The sequence below is a fragment of the Halyomorpha halys genome, unplaced genomic scaffold (genome assembly GCF_000696795.3).
Source record: "Halyomorpha halys isolate HHAL.00 unplaced genomic scaffold, Hhal_1.1 Scaffold110.1, whole genome shotgun sequence".
NCBI classification, from domain to species: domain Eukaryota; kingdom Metazoa; phylum Arthropoda; class Insecta; order Hemiptera; family Pentatomidae; genus Halyomorpha; species Halyomorpha halys.
Genome location: NW_027112640.1, coordinates 83629 through 96851, shown reverse-complemented (window position 1 = coordinate 96851; position 13223 = coordinate 83629). Strand labels below are relative to the sequence as shown.

Here is a 13223-nt window from a genome sequence, read left to right as displayed (position 1 = left end):
AATCATGCAACTTCTAATTTTGATTTTAATTACTGGTAACAACGGCTTGTTGCAAAATCTATTAAGAATGGAAATGATTAGATGTATAAAGTCATAACCCCAAGATTGCCAAAATGTACTTTAAGGAAAACTACCGTTTAGTTTATTATCTGTTTATATACCTAAAGAATAACCTCGATATACCAAATGAATTGACTGTTCTGACTACTGCAGGGCATTTATAGTCAAGTGCTTAATACTTAGCCTAGAGATAATTAATTGTAAAATCCGTCAATGGATTCTTAAGTAAAAATGTTTAGAAAGATGATGTTAATGAGTTTACCTATTCTCATCATAATACTAAAATTGCCAAAATGTGCTTTCAAGAAACCTGCTAGTCTGTTTATATACATAAAAAAAATGCAATGACAATGTTCTGGCTATTGCACATTTATAGTCTAGTAAAATTGCTTAATACTTGCAATAATTGCTGTAGCTTAGAGGTATTTGTAAACTAATTTCCATCAATGGATTCTCATGTAAAAATGTTTAAAAAAGATTATGGTAATGAGTTTACCTCTCCTTGGACTGCTGTGTATTTTTAGGTTTTAAACTTTTAAAAGGGATTTTTTTTATTTTACTGCTTTTAACATTAAACACAAAAATGTTGGATATGGCACAGTTTCACTGCCTATTTTTAACATTTGAATGTATGAAAATAGGATGTTCTGGTTATCATTTATTTCACTAAATTAATTCATAGATTGATTATTTGTCAATAGGGTAATATTATAAACAACTCTAAGGATTCTTTTTTAATTTTATTAAAAATAAATAACATAGATTATTATTTGTTTTCACAGTTTACAATCAGCATTCAGTCAATTAGTTATAAATAGGCTGACTTATTAAACTTATATGCAACCTGCAAAAATTTATATTTAAAATAAAATTGACCGTATATATTAAATACAACTTAAATCCTAAAATAATGAAACATAATTTGGTCAACAGAAGTGAGAAATAGTAAGACTTACAGTATTAAGAGTTGGATTGATAAAAAATAAAACTATTTGTTTAATATACATTGTTAGAGAGATTTTGTAACTGGGTTTCGTTATTAGATAATTTACAGTATTAAACTAAACCTAAATATGTATATGTACATAAAATTAATAATTAACCACTAAGTGTATGAAACGTACCTTCAGCGCATGGAAATTATTCTGTTCTTTTACAATAAAATGTTATATTTCATTAAAGAAACATCAAAATAATTTAATTAAAGCTGCTCCAATTTTCACATTTTTATCAGTTATTACATACAGTTATAAATATGTATAAAAGTGATATATTACATATAATTACAAAATATACAGGGTTTCAAGAACAAAGCTTTAATAGTATTAACGTAGATCTCAAAATATCTGTCTTTTGAATTATGCTAAGTACTTTCTGAGATAAACAAAACAATATATATAATACATTTAACAGTGGAACTGTAATTTATAAATAAATTTCTAATATTTACAATCTGCTATTGTTATCTCTGTAGCTTGGAGGTAAAGTTATGGCCAATGGTTTTTTTTTCTGATTTAGAGCAAGGTTACAAAATTAAATGTCTACAGCCCCATACTTCAAAGCTGTCTTCATAGTTTAATAACCCCTCTTCATATTTTCTACAATTAAGCTAACATATTCCCAACTTCTGAGAGATGTTGAAACATCATTTTGTTTTTGTCGAAACTAAATTTTTTACTTTGAGCCAAAGATCTGTCTGTTTACATTTTGGCAAAAATTTAAAATACTTCTTATATTAGAAACTTACATTATTTTAGATTGTCATTTTTTTTTTACCCCAAGCCAAAGATCTGTTTTATTTACATTTTGGCAAACATTAAATAAACTTATAAACAATATATTTACACATTTAAAACATATTTATATACATCAGTTCACATACTATATTATTATTAACATCTAATGAAAGACAAGAGGATATAATAATAATAATTAAAATTGACATTTCAATTATTAGTTTAGACATTTATAGTCCTTAAAATTGAATATTAATAGAGACCTTTTTATTTTGGAAATTATTTAATGATAGGCTGATCATCTTTATAAATTGATATCAGATTTAAAGTAATAATTATCTGCTATTAAAAAGTTGCAATCAAGAACACATTTTGAAAGTTTGTAGGAATAGTTTAGAGTAAAAAGAAAATTCATACTCTAGTTAAAGGTACAGGTTGTGGTTTATGTGGTGGAGTGAAAATCCTCTTCCAAGCTCGACAAGTTTTGCCACTCCATACCCACATTCCAGAGGATATCCCAATGACAAGAGAAAGGAAAACGCGTAGCAGGGTGACTTCAACGTTTGAGTTGTGAAGAGGGGGTGAACAATCATCTCCTGCACACTTGAGATCACCAGGACTGTGGAACGTCTCGTAGAGGAGGCAGAATAGAGAGCCCAAGGCTGGGAAGACATACAAAGCTGTGAAAACGGCAAGCCTGGTCATTAGTCGCTCCAGTTTAGCGGCGCTGCCTCCTGACTTCAGGATCTCTCCACGAACGTTGATTAAAGCGATAGCGCCGAACACTCCGACAATGGACCCAGCCACTAGCATTACTCCATGGGGAAGTACGTCCAGCCAGACCGTGGAATCCTCAGAAACACGGCAAAGCCCAGTCAGCTCGTCTCCGGAAACCCTATGAAGAGCGAGGGCAAGAAGGGCGGTGACAGCGGGTCCTGCCCAAGCTGCCATGTGGAAGTAAGTCGCCAACCCGTATAGGGCCTCACAGCTCCATCTCTTCGCCGCTGAGAGGTACCATGAAGTAGCGAGGATCACCCACCATACACTTCCTGACAGTCCGCAATAATATAGTACTAAAAATGTAACTGTACATGAGGCACTCTCCAGCCCATCAGTTGCTACGTATGATTCGTACCCTTCGGTAGGTGGAACACATGAGATGTATGTACCGGTTGCTCCTCGAACGATGTATACAACTGACATTGCATTGTAACAAAGTGCCAAGAAAACTATTGGACGTTCAGGGTACCTAAACCTTCTTGGTTCTACCCAGAATGTCAAAAGAGTAAAAAGGGTAGAAACGAAGCACAACCAGGCCCAACCTGTATTCCATCTTTCAGTAAAGCGTTTTTCTTCAGCAGTAAAGTGAACATTCCTTCCACAAATTGGACTGCACCTGGTTCCACGAGGATCTTTCGTGTAAGTGTAATCTGGGGGGCAAGGTTCTTGATTTTCTGATGTCTTCTTATCCGAGCTGGCATTGGGGAACTGCATACATAAACCGTTTTTTTCTGCCATTGGAAACTGTGAGCAGTTGAACTGGGAAGGCCAAGGGAGATGAAAGCTCTCCATAACTGGGCGGCAGTCGGACTGTACTTCTTCGCAGAGGCCACGGCAGGAAGGTATGGCTCCCACAACATGCTCGGAACAGAACGGCACGAACACAGAACACAGGAAGAATCTAAGGTGCCGTGAACAGTTGTAATGAACCAATGGCATGAATGTCTGCAACTGAAACAGAAAATACAAATAAATTAATGATAAGAAATTGATGGGTTTTTTATTTTTACAAAATATATACTAAAATGAATTCGCTAACAATATCTAGAAATATTAATATATCTTCCAATAAATAGTACAATAGCAGTACTCTTGTTAAATTTTAATGCAAGAGAAGCAAGGAGCTAATTAAATATCAAACTTTACAGCGTAAAATAATGTTAAATATAGTCAAAAATAGACTCCATCATTCGAATGGATGACTTGTGTTCAGTGGCTCCACGTTAGGTGAAGTTCAAGTCCCGTTGTTTGAACACCTAGTCACAGACTCATCACTGCTGCAGAAGCCAGCTTCTTGTATAATTCTCTATCTAGCTTGGTTGTTGACCTAAGGTTGACCGCGAGAGCCTAGGGTTTCCCGTAAAACTTATTTTTCGAGGACGTATTGTTAGAACTGTTTTATTATTAATCTTTCCTGATATTTTAGTGTTAATTGAACGGTTTTAACTGAAGGGATCTATAAAAGTACCTCAGTGTGCATTGTGCAATGTGGATAACAGTTTATAAATATATCAATTAAATATCAAAACGCAATGCGGAGAAAGGGATGCTTTTAAGTACCAATGATTTTAAAAGTAACTTAATTTTCAAAGAGTTAAAACTAAACAGAATATCCGTATTAACCGGATAAATCTATGAAACTGATAAAATAAAAAATCAGTGTTGGCTTCTGGTTGAAGAACTATTCATTACGAATCAACTTTGTGGTGGCCATGTTTTGCGAAATTGGCAAAAGAAAAAACAAATTTTGTTAAACGAAGATTCTATTAATACAATAAGTTTCTTTTATTCATTTAGCCTACCCAGTTATCTGCTTCACACATAACACGATAAGGTTTACATTTTACAGATCTTAAGCCTCTCTACTGTCATGACGGAATTCGCAACGCAGATAGGGAACCAAACTGACATTTTTTTTCTCCTATAAAATGAAGGACCGTAGACCAATGGGAGGTATTCGAAGACCGACCGACAATCTCAGAGGATGCCAGGTATATTCATCATCATTAGGCCCGGTACTCCAGGTGGGGGTAATTGGGCTTCGGCGTCCTCTCGCTCTAACCGAACACCTTCGAGTTCTTCCGCGGTATAACAATAAACAGCAGCAATAAAGAATCCCGTCGTTCGAGTTTGATTTGAATATCTCTATGAATTAACTGAAGGTTAAATTTGAAATAGCCACCAGAAGTTTTTTCGTTTTATTTAAACTTGCTTCATGAACTTACTGAAGATATGTAGGAAGTTTCACAAGACTTAAAATCTGATATGAAATAAAAATACATAGAGTTTTTCTCTACGTGAATTTTGGACTTGTGCGTGTGTTTGCAAAACATTTTTTTTGTTGTTAGTTTCGTAATACTAAAGGTCCTCTAAGTTTTGATATCACATAATTACCGAACCAATACTGTTTGTAAGAATCAAGGTTAAATACAAAACCGATATTTTTGAAATTATGACCGTACAAATTTGAAATTATACTCTTAAAATAATTGGAGAAAAAATAATTAGATCTCAAAAACAACAAAATTTACTATTATCAATAAGACTGAATTGGAAGAAATGAAAAGAATTGGATTTATTTTTTCATTTATTAATGCATACATGTATTTTGTCGTTAAATGGTTCGAAGTTAAAGCTTTTGTTAATTATTATGTCATATAATATTTTATTTAAAAGTCTTTACCAAGCCCGAAACGCAGGGTTGAGCAAGTGATGATAATGACAGGTTGTCATACATTCTCGAATATATTATATTGTTACAAAATTAAAAATAGTAATTAAAAAATACAATAAAAATTGAAGAGTAGATAAAAGTGAAAATAATTTGTTTTTTCTTTAGATATAGTTTTGAAAGCAATAAAGAATAAAATTATTTAAAATCTGTTCTTGTGATTATTAATAGAATGATATAAACAGTTATTGATTTATAAATCTTGTCTTTTTGCAAGTACTTTCATATTATACCACATTTTTTTTATTACTACTTCATTGTTTATAAATAGTGAAGTTGGGTCATTTCTAGTACAGACCAAAATTGTGAATTTGTTTATGTGCAGATACAAAATTCTTTTCTATCCAAGTAATGAAGTCGTTTACCAAAAGAGTACGAAGTTTATTATAAATAAAAATAAACCGGACATGAATTGTTCATACTTGAAGAGAAGGGCCCAGTTTGAACTTGAAATTTTTCATTCGCTGAAAGAAATGTATGAGTTTTTTTTCTACCGGACCCTGCAGTGGAAGAAAAAAGGAGAGCGACCTAGCGGCCCGAAGACAATGCTGAACGTGCTTTGACTGCTGACAGCACCGCTACCTGACGGAGAGGGGGAAGACAAAATGATATAAGTTGTAAGCATATTAATTCTATATATTTTTCATAAAACATATAGAATATGAAGAGATTGAATGTAAAAAATATAATCTAATGGATCCGAGGTGTCTATATTTCTAAAGGGGCTCTCATATTGGCAAAAATTTCCCTTAAAATATTTTCCCTACCATAAAAAACTAACTAAAAGCCACCCAGAAATATTATGGATAATAGAGTTAGTTATTTCTTTTTGGTATTATAAGCCATTTTGGTAACGAAAACAGTTATTTTAATATATATCGACATTCTAATACATCGTATGTCTAGTTTTAGTGATAACTCTAAAGTTGGATTTTATAGGAGATAGGATAAAGTTTGTAAATGTTTAAATATTTGTTATTTAATATATTCTTTCTTCTCTTAGCTCTTATTTTACGAATATAAAGAATCTGTGAGGAGTAGCTAATTATAGTAGAATAAATCAACATTGTGCTTATTGTTTAAATAGCTTAGCTAGAATTGTATTAAAACCATTTAATACGTTAATTTAAATTAAATTAAACTTGTTTTGAATTTCTCTGCTATTCCCTTTTCATTTATTCTTAACTATCTTATCTTTCTTTACTCAGCATAGTATTCCTGTACGACTAGATTCCCAAATTTTTTTTATTATAGAATAACAGGAACTCAATAGAGCACGTCCCTTGGCCATAAATGAAACTACAGTTCCTAGCTCCCTTAAAAATGACTAACAAGGCAACCACAGGTTCCGATTTCTATTACAGGAGATGATTGGGTTTCCATTGACTTTGCGGTACCGGAGGCCACCTGCTCGGCTGATGAACACGGCCTGGCCCATCGAGGGCTGTACTTAGCTCTTATTGCGGTTTATATTTATCTAATTACACTCCTTTCCTAGAACTAATAACGTCTGTGGTCGAGGGCAACAACGACCCTCAGCTAATGAATGGCCGCAAATGTTCATTGAATTCAGTGAGCGGTGGCAGCCATATTGGAGGTCCTATCAAGGCCTTTATCACAGTGAATTGTCTTTAGTAAATGCTAATTGTAATTAAATAAATTCACGAACACAATTAGTGGATCACTTTGTATTTTATGTTTGTATGTTTACTTCTTTATTAGAATTAAATGAACTGGCTCTAACCACTACTGGTATTTGTTACTATTGTTGAAGTCAGGATAATCCCTACACAATCCTCTAGTCATCTTTGTAAGCTGGAAGCAGAAATGAGCTCAGTAGTATTAATCAGTATTTATTCTGACTATGACTTTCACCTCTTCCCGTCAAAAAAATTATTTTTCATTTTTCGTTCTTGTGTTTCGAATTTTTATGGAGTTTTCTGAAATATTAATATGGATAGGTCAGATGAAATTGCACTGACACCGTTGGATGAAGACTCGTCCCAAAAGGAAGTTGCCTTACGCTTGAGAATAAACCAATCGTCGCTTTGTGGCATATTCCATCGATTCAGGAAGACAGGCAGCAACTGTAGGGACCCGCTTAAGGTCGGCCAAAGGCTACTTCAGTTAGAGGTGACCGTTTTATATCACTTACAGCCTTAAGAAAGGTTCCAAACCAGTTTTCAAATTCAAAATGAACTTCAGTCAGCCAAATCGTGGCGATTTCTAGCCAAACAATAAGGAGATGCTTACGAATATGAAGTAGCAATTAATCTTCTACCCCTTCCTGCTAGAAATCCTGATCTTAATCCGACAGTGTAAATGCGGGATATGCAGAAGAGACATATCAGAGCTCGGAATCATGCAATCCAGTTAATGTCAAGACGTTAGATGTCAATGGAAGCAGTTAGATAAGCAAGATGTGGTGTTATAACATACCGATAATATACTGACACGATAGGTAAAAAAGTTTTTAAAATAAATTTAATCTTCTTGAATTTAAAATTAATTTTAACATTTTTTTAAAAATTTATGATGAATACATTATGAAATTCTCATGAAAAATATGAGAGACTCCTGTTTATCGCTCACATAATATAAAAAAATGAAGTGATGCGCTAATTTTGCCCAGGAGTTTATATTGTAATACATTTTTAATTTCCTAAATTATCTAAAGTAGAGGAAATATTATTAGGTTTGAAATCTTTTGAATAACTGACTCTGTTATCGTACCCTTCCTACTAGGGGGTACTTCTACCTATGGTACTTACTCAACTAGGGAATCAATCATTATTGATCAAACTTAATACATTTATGTATTCAACGGTTTGTCGGCTAGTTAAGGAGTTCCAAAGAGTGCAAACGGCATCGAGGAAAAATCTTCAATGGTTCTAGGCACAGCAAAATTAATAAAAATAATCAGGAAGTCGAAACCAATTTTATATTATTAGTACATTGATTTTGATTCATTATTAATTAACTATTAGTTTAAAAACTCGGTATTTTTCAATTTACTTTTGATTCATACAGAAAGTTTTAATTATTTTGATCATAACTATATATTTAATATAGTTCCTTTATTTCAAAAGGAATGAATGTTTATAAATTGTATTTTTAGTAGGTTAATTTTTTAACAGTAATATTTAGTTGTTTCAATATATTTAAAATTTACTCCAAGTTCTTTTTATTTGTTTTTGTAGTTAGTACTATGCTGGCTAGTTTGTTTTTTTTCTTTCCTTTGTGTGCTAACTTTTTTTATTTTCTTTCCTAATTTATTTATTGTTTTCTGATCTTGTACTTCTTTTTTTTTTTTTGTTACTGATTTTATTTACAAGGCCAACAGCCTCTGTATGTCTCTATAGAATAACAGATGTAAATAAATAAAATATTAGTACGTTGATTTACGAATTTAATTTTAGGCATTCTTTAATTTTTAAACACCTCACAACATTTATAAAAAGAATTTAACTTTTAATTGTTATTTATCTCCATAAAGCTTTTCCCTTTAATTTTCTGCTAAAGTCACTACCCTTAGCTGGATCCTATTTTGAACAACATAGGCCCATATGCGATTTGGTATTTGCCCAAATCATAAAATACCAGTAAGGATAATAATGCACGGTTCTGTGTTTTCTTAATGACTTATTCGGAAATAATAATTTTTATTTGGTTAGAGGAATTTGCTTTAAAATCTATACCTATTGCGTAACAGTTTTGAGTACGTATCTCGAAGGTATGATGTTCTAGTCTAGTAGAGAAAGATAATAATAAAAGAACCGGCGGAGATGAAGAGGATAGCCCGGAGTGGTGATGTTGGGAACAGACTGTACCCGGGCAGGTACGGCGTGAGGGCTTTATTAGGAATTATTTCCGCTGGTAGGATGAGCCGTTGTAAATTATGGAGCCGATATGTAATACCATTACCGGTCCACGGCAGCCGGCACGTCCCTGCCTCGACGGTTAGTCATGGCTTTGTTTTATTATCTCTGTACTAATCGAAGATGAACTGTGAAGTTCTGGCTGGAGAATTCCTCAGGGAACTGTCCGGGCAAAGGGCAAGGATAGTCGATAGTAATACTATACTCTCCCAACGATCGAGTACTAAGCAGTAACACCGACTGTAACAAATAAGTAAGGATAAGATAGTTTACAAAACGATGAAGAAGTTTTTTATATAAGAAAATACCTTAACGAAAAAAACACTAGCAATCTAAGAGTTGAATAAACTTGAACCGTCTAACTGGAGACATCCTTCGTCTACATAAGAGGTGTTACAAAAGCAGGAGGAACAAGATATTTTCTAAATCCGTTATGGAGGAACTTAAGTCTGTTTACATTGCCTTGTCTTCTACTTTAGTCCTTACGAAGGTATAGACTTTCTTTCCTTCATTCACGTAAGTACGTTTCGAGTATTACTTAAATTTAAAAAACCTGTATTGCTATAACCGATGGAGAATCAGGTGTTCAGCACTTTGAAAGGAAGAACTCGTTTCTTGAACAACAGCAGTACAAGGAGGAGGTTTATGATCACGCTCAACCACTATATTTTTCTCTAATTACCAGTAGTTTTAGTTCGAATAATTTGTTCTGTTACATTAACAAAAAAACACTTTATACTATATCCAGTTATACTAATAACAGTTTATATAAGGAAACTGGAAGAGATGAAAACAGCGAAGAGAGAAGTCTGAGATGAAAAAGTGGAGTTTTTGAAAGAATTAACATTGACTGAGGAAGAGAATAATCGAGACGATCAGTTAAGATTAAGGAAGTCAATTAATTTTGTATTGAATCCAGAAATTAAACAATATTATTTGAGTTTAATTCAAATTTAAAATAGTTAAATAAAAAACATTTTATTTATTTGATTAAATTTACAACTGAATTATACAAATGTAATATTAGTTATATTACAATGGCATGAGACAGACAGCCTTGTGGAGAATGCAAAAATGGAGACACAAACGATCAATTCGTAGAACTCTAATAACATATCTAGGGCAGAAAGCCTCGAGAACATCTCCTTTTCAAACGTCTAGGAGGATGGTCAGATATTTAAGAGGAAGCAAGTTTAGTACAAGTGGGTTCGGGTAAGGGAGTTTATCCTGGAAGCATTAATACCTGACCGGGCCGATTGCAGTCGAGCGAAATAAGCGCCAACTTTGACTGGTTCAGTACAGTAGCGGCGCCGGTTCGAATCCGACCTGGGGATGGGGGTCGACTTTTATTTCTGTGATGGTCCCACGAAATGAAAAATTGACCCTTCACTATGGTTAGAATAGGATGGCCACCAGTAGATAACCCCTCTCCCGTAGGTTAGAAATGATCGGGAAGGTGCCATATAAAATAAAATTAAAAATCCTGGTTCTACCCTAATCGGCAATATATGGTACATTGAGTTTTAAAGTAAGGATCATTAAGGATTTTACCAAGGATTCTGTATTGAAAATGATTAATTTTTTTTAATTATTCTTTTTCTTACACGTATCTTCCAATAGTTGAATAGTATTATCTCCAACAGATTTAAGTTCTTAAAGAGCTTACAAAATCAATGACCTGGCCGATTTCCGCATCCTCATCTTTTTTAAACATGTAATTTTTAATGTTTTCCATAGACTTTTAGTTGTGCCGGATCGATTAGTGACGCTCCTAGGCTGTCAGCTGAGGAGAAATACCATTTCCATCCACCATTATTATGTAAACAGAAATGATATTTTTATAAACAAAAAACAACTCCTGATTGAAAGATATTTCACCATGTTACACAGGTTTGGATTTTGAAACTATTGTTTAAATTAAAAAAAAAAAAAAAGCTTTTATAGCAAGTCGTTAAGAAATTTAAGAATCGTAAATCATCTTTATCTTAAAGAAATTATTTTATTTTTTGTGTCGAGATTTAAGGATTTTAAAGAGATTAATCACCAATACAATTTCAATATAATTCGTAACATAAAACCTTTACCTAGGAGACTTAAGGTACTGCCAACAGTTAGAACATTCGCTCACGCTAAACATTCTACTGGAAAATTCATAGCGTATTAATGTTTATATTCTGTTGCATATTCACTTTAATAAGCGACAGGAAATAAACATTGTTTATAAAATTCTTAACGTGTACCAAGGGCTCTGATAGTGACAAATTACTTCGGACAGACCTGACTGAAGCAGAGGAAGGAGTTACTTTTATATTGCCTGTTGAGAATCAATTTTCGAACTAAGACAAGCAAAGGACGGCCTTAGCGTGTTAGAATGCTCTTCTACGTGGATAAGTGGCGCAAGATTATTTCAACATCTTGCCTGCAAACGCTTGCAAACACTGATTTCTCCTTAAATCAAGGTAGGCTGTCCAATTTGTCCGTCTTGCCCAGCGGACCGAACAAAATTAAAAAACAAAAGTGTAAAAAACGTCCACACAGTCCTCAGACTAACTGGTTAGTCGGAAAAAAACGGACGAATTATACAAAAGAATTAGTCTTGAGTTAGTTTCTACTGCGAAGAAAGTAAATAATTAAAGAGCAAGATCTTAATGTATAATACTAATCATTCAGTCCAGTGAATTAGACAAATTGAAAAAAGTGCACAACCTGCTTATAATTTATTTCAGACAAACGCCACTAGGATTCTCAATAGTTATGTCATATACTATATACCCCATCTCTTAACGAAATCAATTCCTATTTTTTATATCGAATAGTTATTTACTACCAAATTAAGTTCAACGGCAACCGACTAGATTAACTTAATCCATGAAATACAGAAAGTAAATGTACTTTCTGCGTCCCAGATTTTATTTAGTGGACAGTTTACCTTCTTAAATTGTTAGTACTGACTGGAATCCTTTAAACCGCTTGTGAAGCTAACCTTTGCTAACCTATATATGGAACGATAGGAATTTGTTCAAGTTTAACGACCGTCATTTGAATTGGATATACTTTACAAATGGACTTCAGCAGTTCCTCGTGAAGTTAAAATAAAACTCACTAAGGAAATTCTTTCATCGGGCCCGATCTTTCCGTAGCTCCGACTTTGAAGCTACCACCAGGTGAGTTTCTAATTCCGATGGAACATCAAAAGCGAGACATTTTGAAAGAGCTAGAAGCTATTGGCACTAGACAGACAGGAGACAAAAGGAAGAGGGTATAGTCGCTACTAATTAGGATAGGGACCCCGGAGCGGCGGCGCCGACTGTACCCGACTGATGTACGCCGCGGTACAGTCAGCGCCGGCAGCTGCCTCCTATAGATATCAATTAAGTCAAATCCAGCGTAGCTTTTGATTTATAGTGTATCGTGCCGCCATTACATCCTATAAGTGAGCTTTCATTTATGAAAAATATACCCTTCTCAAAAAATGGTTCCGGTTTTTAACTTTTATAGCGGTAATAAAATTCCAGTTTTTAATACCTTGGTGGATCTGGGACTAAGTAAATTGTTCCAGTCAAGATTGATTTTTTCTAATTTAATTAAGTAAAAATTCAGATAGGATTATAAAGAAATAGTCCAAAATTATTCTTGATTTCGGTTTTTCGCATATGTACATAACAGTAAGGAAAAACTCTATCAATGTTTTAATTCATACAGTAAACTTAATGTTTTTAAATTCAATACATTTCAATTCAATGGGTCATCACTATTCCCTTCTATCATCAATCATATATCAATCATGTACCATTTGTATGGTTTGGAAGTAATATAAGCTTCGTCAGTTGTAGGAATTTCTTTTTTTATTAAGCATGAATAACACCAAAAATAAATTGAATGAGACAAAAATGGAACTTATGTTTAATTATTCGTAAAATAGTATTTTTAAGAATACAGATTTATTTGTAAATCGGGAAGGGGGATGGGGAGGAATGGGCATTCTCTAAAGCTTTCGAATTAATTGTCTGTGGTTAAGAGAGTATTCCTAAAATGTCC

General features: G+C 33.5%; 1 protein-coding gene across 1 annotated transcript in view; it reads right to left on the bottom strand.

The window, feature by feature from the left end:
- Positions 1–878: 878 nt before the first annotated feature.
- The window catches only part of LOC106677878 (frizzled-10-B), a 34148-nt gene continuing 21803 nt past the window's right edge, over positions 879–13223 (bottom strand). The window contains exon 2 of the mRNA XM_014416064.3: positions 879–3527. Within this exon, the coding sequence (XP_014271550.1) occupies positions 2208–3527 (1320 nt within the window). The 3' untranslated portion in view covers positions 879–2207. The remainder of the gene's footprint in view (positions 3528–13223) is intronic.